This window comes from Pelobates fuscus, chromosome 8 (genome assembly GCF_036172605.1).
Source record: "Pelobates fuscus isolate aPelFus1 chromosome 8, aPelFus1.pri, whole genome shotgun sequence".
Taxonomy (NCBI): Eukaryota; Metazoa; Chordata; class Amphibia; order Anura; family Pelobatidae; genus Pelobates; species Pelobates fuscus.
In genome coordinates this window covers 140133771-140144501 of record NC_086324.1, presented here as the reverse complement: position 1 = coordinate 140144501, position 10731 = coordinate 140133771, and the positions used below count along the sequence as shown (strand labels likewise).

At 44.7% G+C, this 10731-nt stretch overlaps 1 protein-coding gene across 1 annotated transcript in view; it reads left to right on the top strand.

The window, feature by feature from the left end:
• The first annotated feature begins 2282 nt into the window (after positions 1-2282).
• Positions 2283-10731, top strand: part of METTL9 (methyltransferase 9, His-X-His N1(pi)-histidine) — a 32690-nt gene continuing 24241 nt past the window's right edge. Inside the window, exon 1 of the mRNA XM_063430362.1 lies at positions 2283-2608. Coding sequence (XP_063286432.1) covers positions 2450-2608 — 159 coding nt within the window. The 5' untranslated portion in view covers positions 2283-2449. The remainder of the gene's footprint in view (positions 2609-10731) is intronic.

Here is a 10731-nt window from a genome sequence, read left to right as displayed (position 1 = left end):
GACTATCTATTTATTGCTTTCACTATATATTGTTAGTTTTTTATCTTCACCATTATTTTATACTCCACTTCGTTCTTGGATCTAATAAAGGACTACCTTGAAAAAAGGCTCCTGGATTCCTGTTTTACCATTTTGATGCGCTCCATACCTATTGGTTCCATGTGAGTGCATAAGTGTGTATTTAGTACTCTCGCTATTTACAGTATTATGCTATGTGATCTATATCTTAAATACAGCTGCCCTGTCTAATACCATCGAAAAGAGGGTTTGGGATTCCCCTTAAGTATCTCCCGGCGCTACATCTTTGAGCCAAGTGATTGTACTGGCTCTAATTTTGTGAGTGACCTCCATATTTACCTTTAGTCACATGTTATATACAGACAATACTACACTATTACCTTTTGCTCTTGCTGTTGTTTCTATGTTTGCCATAGGAGCATTATATATTATATTATTATTATTATGATATTTATAAATTCCATAGGATAAGTGTTTTTCAGCTTGTTCACATTTATCATTTGTCATGTTAGTTTGCTAGTCACTGTTTAATAAAGGTTGCATGTGTTAGTGTTATGATGTAGGTTAGGTGTATAGTTATAATACCTTTAATGATTGATGAAGTATATTATAATTTGTTTCTATTGAAATATTGTCATTTCGAGATACCTGTCACATGTTTTTCTTTCTTTCCAGCTTAACCCGGGACTTTGGTACGCCTTCGGGAGTCAGGCTGTTTCCTCGTCATTCCTGTGATCAGATCGGTTAGAAGATTGTCCCTGTTCGTCGTTGTTCATTTTCAGTTTTTTTATTTTATTTTGCTGTTAAATTTCTTATCAAAAGAAGAGGAGGTGCTTTTATGACCGTGCCCTTATATTACCTCCTACTCATTTTCTATTGGTTTATATATTTCTTACGGATTTGTGCTGCTGTTGGAGATAGTAAAGGAAGTTAAAGCACTATATGAAGCCTCCTGTCATTACTAAAATTAAGATTATAGCTAGCATGATCTTCAGGTCACTCACATTTGATTGAAAAATCCTGCATTTCTGTGTCAAAGTGTAATGGGCATATTGTAGTCCAGGATAATTGCAAACAACTTAGCAAAGTTGTGCAAATTCCCTTCCCTTTTTCTTTTTGCATATATAGTAATTTGAGTTCACTCTCTTTTTTTGTGTATACAGTAATTTGAGTACACTCTTTCTTTTTTGTGTATAAAGACATTTAAGTATAAATATTTTTTATGCATCCACAAATTCCCATCTACTCTCACACATAGCTAATTCAGCTTACTTTCATATCCCTCTCTTCTCTTTTTTTTGGACATGAAGCCGTGAGAGGCGTCTGTGAATGATGGTCCCGTAGTGTTGTACAAACACATCTGCAGGCCTTTGTCTCTTATCAACAAGCAGGAGCAGGTTTTAAATTGGGAGTGATAGAGGCAGCTGGAGCTGCTAACGTGTAATAAAAAGCATAACAACCGTTCGTAAGACACGGTTATCATCTTCCATTTACTATTACGAAAGCCGTTAAAAGTCTTGTCAGCCTAACAGGGATAGGCAACCTTCGGCACTCCAGATGTTGTGGACTACATTCCCCATAATGCTCTCACACCCAAAATGCTAGCAAAGCATCATGGGAGGTGTAGTCCAAAACATCTGGAGTGCCGAAGGTTGCCTATGCCTGGGCCCTAGAAACAGATGTCATTGACTGCCACTTTAGTGACAACGGTTTGATCCTTAAATCTTACTAACAACACTGGAAAACCAAATTTTATTAATTTATTTTCATGAAAGAAACTGCTTGTGAATTATGAACTATCTGTATAATACACACACACACATATATAACCTGCTGAACAGTGCTTCTCAAAAAGCTATTTAGAAAAAAACAGGATTTGCTGATAAATGTCAGACTACTGCTGGTCCCAGCATATGTGGAACAGAAATAAAAAAAAGTAAATGTATATTTTCAATGTATTTTATGTTTTGGCTCTATTTTAATACAGTATTCCTATCAGAAAATAGAAGAAGGCACACATTGCACCCTGCAGTTAGGCTGTATACATAGCCCATAAGCATCTGCACAAACATAAGGTACCATGGTCACCATAGCAACAAGTCAGCTAAACATTCTCTGGCTGGCAACACTCAGCCTATCAGTTCAGAGATGTGCAACCATAGAGCCAATGCTGCGGGATAGAGTGGTCATTCGCTGTGCCAGGCAGCTAGCGCCCTCTGTGTGCGGAAGTCTTTCGAGCCGGAAAACCAGTCCGTGAGGAAACAGGAGCTGAAAACGAAGGTTCCGCCTCGTCTCTCGTCCCATTCACTCCTCTTTCTCCTCCCCGCAGCCGTTCCCCTCCCTCGCTTTCTCTTCTCCTAGGGCTGATGTGTACATCCCGTTGGGCCATGCACGGGCCCGGTGCCGGGTGGTGTCGGTGGGCACCGATTAGATGAAATTGTTCGTGTGCTGGGTGCTCACCTCCGTGGTCTGCCTGGCCGTGCTGAGGAAGATGTGGAGCAGCCGGTATCTGAGGAGTCACCTGAGCAGATCTTTGTACATGAACATGATGAACCACAACCAGGCCCTGTACTGGGAAGGGAACCACCAGGTGTGTGAATGTCCCCCTCCAGGGGATGCATGGTCAGACAGGGCAGGGTGATGGATGATCAGACACACAGGGGGGACAGAGACCTCCTGCTGTCACAATGGCCCCCCCTTTATTTATCTCTAACACCAGGGGCCATGCATGGTCAGGCAGGGCAGGGTGATGGAGGATCAGACACACAGGGGGGACAGAGACCTCCTGCTGTCACAATGGACCCCCCTTTATTTATCTCTAACACCAGGGACCATGCATGGTCAGCAGGGCAGGGTGATGGAGGATCAGACACACAGGGGGGGACAGAGACCTTCTGCTGTCACAATGGACCCCCCTACCCATCCCCCTTATTTATCTCTAACACCAGGGATCTCACAAATGGTAGACCTCCTAAACCTAGGACTACAACTCCTTAGATGCTTTGCCACTCCTGAATTCAATCCTCACATTTCATTCAACAAATTATCAAACATCAGGCACCAGTGCCTTGTGCCATTGTAGTAGTACTAGTCCCTGACCGTCATGCTCCATACCCTCCCAATTCAAACACTGATACAGTCCCTAACCACTATGCTCCATCCTTTTAATTAAACACTGGAATGATATTGTCCCTGACCATCATGCACCCTTCCAATTCAGACACTGATACAATCCAGTTCCTCACCATCATGCTCCATACCCTCCCAATTCACACACTAAAATAGTCCTTGACCACCATACTCCTCACAGTCCCTGGCCCCATGCTCCATACCTTCCCAATTCACACACTAAAATAGTCCTTGACCACCATACTCCTCACAGTCCCTAGCCCCATACCTTCCCAATTCAGACACTGATACAGTAGCTGACCATCATGCACCTTCCCAATTCAGACACTGATATGATACAGTCCCTCACCATCATGCTCCATACCCTCCCAATTCACACACTAAAACAGTCCTTGACCACCATACTCCTCACAGTCCCTGACCCCATGCCCCATACTCTCCCAATTCAAACACTGATACATCAAGCTCCCTGACCATCTTGCTCCATACCTTCCTAATTCAAACACTGATACAATCCCTGACCATTATGCTCCATACCCTCCAAATTCCAACACTGATACAGTATCTGACCATTATGCTCCATACCCTCCCAATTCAAACACTGATACAGTCCCTGACCATCATGCACCTTCCCAATTCAGACACTGATATGATACAGTCCCTCACCATCATGCTCCATACCCTCCCAATTCACACACTAAAACAGTCCTTGACCACCATACTCCTCACAGTCCCTGACCCCATGCCCCATACTCTCCCAATTCAAACACTGATACATCATGCTACCTGACCATCTTGCTCCATACCTTCCTAATTCAAACACTGATACAATCCCTGACCATTATGCTCCATTCCCTCCCAATTCAAACTCTGATACAGTCCCTGACCTCTATGCTCCATCCTTTTAATTAAACATGGATACAGTAAAGTTCCTGACTGTCATGCCCCATACCTTTCCAGTTCCAACACTGATACAGTCCCTGACCATCATGCCCCACACCCTCCCAATTTAAACATTGATACAATCCTTGACCACCATGCTCCATACATTCCCAATTCAAACACTGATGCAATACAGTCCCTAAGCCCATGCTCCATACCGTCCCAGTTCAAACACTAATACAATCCCCGACCATCATGCTACATACCCTCCCAATTCAAACACTAATACAATCCCCGACCATCATGCTACATACCCTCCCAATTCAAACACTGATACAGTCCCTGACCATCATGCTACATACCCTCCCAATTCAAACACTGATACAGTCCCTGACCATCATGCTACATACCCTCCCAATTCAAACACTGACACAGTCCCTGGAAAAAAAAAAAAAAAAAAAAAGCCCAGGCACACCCAGAGGTTTTCTCAAAAAGGCAGACTTTATTTAGGAACAGTGCATCACAACATCTTCACCAGGTTTGACAAGGGCTCATATGAGAGCCAAAACGTTGTGATGCTCTGTTCCTGAATAAAGTCTGCCTTTTTGAGGAAACGTCAGGGTGGGCCTGGGCTTTTTCTACAAATTTTAAGTGTGTTTAGGGGCTTGCCTTCCCCTCCTGGAGCACTCCTATGATATCAGTCCCTGAACATCCGGCTCCATACCTTCCCACTTAAAACACTGATACAGTTCCTGACCGAATTTCGCAATTAAAATACTGATAGTCTTTACTCACACTTTTCCATACCCTTTCAATTCAGACTTGGATACAGTCCCTGACCACATTGTTCCATATCATTGTAATCTAAAATTGAAACAATCAGTGAACATACATATACTCTATAATTTATATTGATCTCTATTGTTTATAGCTCCCTAATTAAAGCACTGCTCTGCTCCCTGACTCATGGTGACCACATTGCCACTCCTAACACAACATTAATTACATACATACACATACACATACACACACACATCTTATATCCTTCAAGCCTTTTTATTAAACTCTTTGGGCTATGTGGATTGCTCCATATTCACCATATGCTAGCACAGATTTTTTGCTTTTACTTATTACTCCGCACCATACTTGCTGTGCTTGGTTGGGCCACTTTCTCGTTTTGTCATTCTGATTATTCCGACCTGTGCTTTTCTCGAGCAGACATTTACCTCCAGGGTAAATCCTAGATGAACACAATTATTTCCATATTATATCCTTGACTCATTTCTAATGTAAATTTCATTGACTGCTTTACAACACCCTGCTGGGATCGAGTGTGTTACTAACTCACATGTATTTGTTTTAGAGAAAGCTCGTTGCACCTCAAGCTTACAGCAGGCTATAAATGATATGTGTGTCTGGTCACAGAGACATTTTTACGAATACATTTAGTAATCAGTGTAAAAACATAATTTGGCAAAAGGTCTTTTGTTGGTTGAATTGTGCTGACATTCCTTGTTGCAGATTAAATATCTTCTGATAATAGGTGATGTTAATTTCCTTTTGTTCACCGGTTCATCCCAGCGTATTGTTCAGCCAAAGCATTTCTCTCGGTTCATTATGTAGTAGCAGAGCCGTCAATGGCCTATTCATTAGTAGATTGTGCTGCTTTCCTTTTCACAGGCCACAAGGGCAAGAGAGCTGTTGAATTTTCCATTATCTTCCCCTCATCCCAAGCATACCCTTACTGCAATTGTCTATGTGAATGAAAGTATGGATTTGACAATTTTTTTTTTTTTTAAATTTCAAAACAAATTGTTCAATGTGACATAGTCATTTTATTTATTTTGGCTGCAAACAGTTTGACGATTCATTCTGAGCTTGTGACAGCTGTGCACAAAGGCAATATATCGGGCTATTCTTAAAGAATTAACGTGAGAATTGTAAATGTTAGCCAAAAATATCTGAGCAGGAAACCTGTAGACTATTTCTAATTAAGTAAATAACTTTGTCAAGGTTTTAATAGTTTTATTTTTTTTCCCGATGTAGTATGTAGCAGTGACAGTTGACCCAAAACAGTTGTTAACCCCTTAAGGACACATGACGTGTCATGATTCCCTTTTATTCCAGAAGTTTGGTCCTTAAGGGGTTAAAGAGAAACTCCAGTGCCAGGAAAACAATCCGTTTTCCTGGCACTGGAGGTTCCCTCTCCCTCCCACCCACCAATCCCCGGTTACTGAAGGGGTGAAAACCCCTTCAGTCACTTACCTGAGGCAGCGGCGATGTCCCTCGTCGCTGTCTCCTCCTCCGCGCCGCTCCTCCTTCTGATTCCGTCGGCCGCTGGGCGAGACTGATCCCGCCCACCGGCCGAGGAGACCTAATGTGCATGCGCAGCAATGCCGCGCATGCGCATTAGGTCTCCCCATAGGAAAGCATTGAAAACGAATTTCAATACTTTCCTATGGGGATTTGAGCGACGCTGGAGGTCCTCACACAGCGTGAGGACGTCCAGCGACGCTCTAGCACAGATAATCTGTGCTATAATCCAGGAAGTTCCCTCTAGTGGAGTTAACCCTGCAAGGTAATTATTGCAGTTAATAAAGAACTGCAATAATTACACTTGCAGGGTTAAGAGTAGTGGGAGTTGGCACCCAGACCACTCCAATGGGCAGAAGTGGTCTGGGTGCCTGGAGTGTCCCTTTAATTCAGTTGCTGCTGATGCAGTTATCCCAGTACCTTACCAGGTGTACACTCAAGGTGGATTTAACCCTCCAATTTAAAGGGACACTATAGTCACCTGAACAACTTTTAGCTTAATGAAGCAGTTTTGGTGTATAGAACATGCCCCTCTCAATCCTCTGCCATTTAGGCGTTAAATCCCTTTGTTTCTGAACCCTAGTCACACCTCCCTGCATGTGACTTGCACAGCCTTCCATAAACACTTCCTGTAAAGAGAGCCCTATTTAGGCTTTCTTTATTGCAAGTTCTGTTTAATTAAGATTTTCTTATCCCCTGCTATGTTAATAGCTTGCTAGACCCTGCAAGAGCCTCCTGTGTGTGATTAAAGTTCAATTTAGAGATTGAGATACAATTATTTAAAGGACCACTCTAGTGCCAGGAAAACATACTCGTTTTCCTGGCACTAGAGTGCCCTGAGGGTGCCCCCACCCTCAGGGACCCACTCCCGCCGGGCTCTGGGGGGAGGAAGGGGTTAAACTTACCTCTTTCTCCAGCGCCGGGCGGGGAGCTTTCCTCCTCCTCCTCTTCTTCCTTGCGACGTCATCGGCTGAATGCGCATGCGCGGCAGGAGCCGCGCTCGCATTCAGCCGGTCGCATAGGAAAGCATTCATAATGCTTTCCTATGGACGCTTGCGTGCTCTCACTGTGATTTTCACAGTGAGAAGCACGCAAGCGCCTCTAGCGGCTGTCAATGAGACAGCCACTAGAGGATTTGGAGGCTGGCTTAACCCTCAGTATAAACATAGCAGTTTCTCTGAAACTGCTATGTTTATAAAAAAAGGGTAAAAGCTAGCTGGACCTGGCACCCAGACCACTTCATTAAGCTGAAGTGGTCTGGGTGCCTAGAGTGGTCCTTTGAGGTAAATTACATCTGTTTGAAAGTGAAACCAGTTTTTTTTCATGCAGGCTTAATGTCAATCTTAGCCAGGGGAGGTGTGGCTAGGGCTGCATAAACAGAAACAAAGTTATTTAACTCTTAAATGACAGTGAATTGAGCAGTGAAATTGCAGGGGAATGATCTATACACTAAAACTGCTTTATTTAGCTAAAGAAATTTAGGTGACTATAGTGTTCCTTTAAATACTATTTTGTCTATGAAACTGCATGTTTTTAATTGAAGGTTTAAAATGACAGGACCACTGCATCCCAGTCACCTCATTGAGATAATGTGGTCTAGGTGAATTTAGTGATCCTATAATCCAAGAAGAACACTTTATGAAAACCTATTATTTATACATTTACTGGTGATGTACTTGTATAGTTTGAGGCCCTCCAGGGGTCATTTGTTATGTACATGTTTCTGGGTGACTGTTTGACTTTAGAGGAACAATATAAGGTCAGGAACACAAACATATATTCCTAGCCCTATAGTGTTAAAACCACCATCTAGCCCCCTTACTCCCCCAAACCATACCTTTTATTGCAGTCAGCTGCTGCTGACTCTGACTCTGATTTGCCTGACATCATCAGAAGTGGTGATCTGAACCAATCAAAATACTTTCTCATTGGAAAGCATTGGATTGGCTGAGCTTGTCAAGGAGGCAGATCGGGGCAGAGCCAGCACAAACCAAACACAGTATCTGATGTCAGTGCTGTACTCTCCCGCATGTGTGAGATTTCAACATTGATATCTACGGAGAATGTTTTCTGATGATGATGTCTGACTATCTGCGGGAATCTCCAAAGGCAAAGCCTTTTTCCCCTCAGCTGTCACTACTGACTGCTGAGGGCTTGATGAGGGTAGCTCCGCCTTATGGTTAAAAATAAAAATGTGTCCTTGAAGACACCCTGAGAGCGACAGTCACGATCATACCAAAGGACGGCAAAGACCCAACAAACTGTGCCAGCTATAGGCCCATCTCGTTGTTGAATGCGGACCTGAAACTTTTCGCTAAAGCTTTGGCACTCAGGATGGCCCGGACGCTTCCAGATCTGATACACCCAGACCAGGTCGGATTCGTTCCTGGGAGGGAAGCCAGGGACAACACCATACGGGCCCTCAACACCATCCATGTCGCCAACACTGGCAAAAAGGAAATGGTGCTGCTATCCACTGACACCGAAAAAGCGTTTGACAGGGTGGATTGGATCTATATGTCGGAAACCTTGAGACACATGGGATACGGACCACACCTGCGGAACTGGGTGGCTGCGCTATACACCTAGCCTACAGCACGCATACGGGTAAATGGAGCGCTAACTAGCTCGTTTAACATCTGCAACGGCACATGCCAGGGCTGCCCCCTGTCCCCACTCCTGTTTGCCCTCACTCTGGAACCCTTCCTAGAGGCGGTCAGACAGTGCGGGGGTATTACGGGGTGCCGCGTAGGAGGGAGAGAGCACCGTGTAGCGGCAAATGCCGATGACATGCTCTTTTTCCTAGAGCAGCCCAGAACATCTATTCCAAACCTCCTAGAAGCATTCCGGCAATACAAGGGGATATCCAACTTGAAACTCAACCTGGATAAATCCGAGACGATGCTGCTCATGCGAGACACAGCCCTCCAACGACATATCCGAACGCAATTCCCCTTCAAGATATGCTCAACCAAACTACATTACCTTGGGGTGTGGCTCCCGAAGGACTTAACGCAAATCTACCAAATGAATTTCGCGCCCTTACCAGCAACCCTGCAACACGACATGAAATGCTGGACAACTCAATATATATCATGTTTTGGCCGTATAAACGCCATAAAGATGAATGCTATGCCCCGAATGCTATACTTGTTCCACACGCTTCCCGCGAGCATTCTTCCAGACACTAACGACATCCATTCGACAGTTCATCTGGAATCAGAAACCAGCGCGCATTCGGAAGACGACCCTAGAACGCCCAAGGAGCGAAGGAGGCATGGGGCTGCTGTCAATTCTCACGTACTATCAGGCAACACACCTTCACAGATTGGCCGACTGGCACGCTAGCCCCAACATAAAGCAGTGGGTGGACTTGGAAAAACAACAAGCCCAGGGAAGGATCCCCGCCATACTGTGGCTGGGGAAAGCAACGTACAGGGAACGGAGTACGGGGAACCCGATGATAGATGCCACATTGAGGGTATGGTGTGGGATTCGCTATTCCAAGAAGCTCACATCATCGCCCAACCCGCTCACGCCAATAACTCATAACCCAAAGCTGGCTGGGGGATTGAAACCTGCCGACCGAAAGAATTTCGGAGCAACGGACTGGGTTCACATACACCAGTGGTGCAACGGAACGACTCTCAAGTCCCTGGCAACGTTAATGCAAGACCTAGCGGCCTAGACGAATTCCGCTACCACCAAGTGAAAACCTACATTGCTACTATAACAGGCAAGGCCCACCTACATCGCCCATTGTTTCACCTGGAACAATTATGTGCGACTAGAAAGCACCTTACGCATGGGGTCTTGCACCTATATTCCACACTGCAAAACAACGGTGACAAGAGCCCGTTAGGCTTTACGGAAAGATGAGAAAGAGAGACGGGGACAGAACTCACGGAACCCGAATGAATGGCTTAAAATCTTCCAGCTGACGCACAAAGGGACCATAAGCACAAAGTTCCAGGAATGCAATTATAAAATACTGACGGGCTGGTACAGGACACCAGACATCCTCCGGCATGTACACGAATCAATCCCTTGCGAGTGTTGGAGATGCGGCACAGAAGAGGGCACCAGCATCCACATCTGGTGGACGTGCTCCCGTATCGAACCACACTGGCGAAGAATACATCAGACGATCAAGGACATCACGGGAACAGACATCCCCTTCCAACCGATGCCAATGCTGCTCAACCACACGCACACACCCCTGAAGATATATAAAAAGGGCCTCATCATACACCTGCTCACTGCGGCAAAGTCTCTCATCCCACTACTATGGAAGAACAAGGCAGCACCCACCCTACAACAATGGGTAGAGAGAGTAAACGATTTTTAGCATGGAAATGATGAAAGCCTCCCTGCAGGGACGTTCGGAAA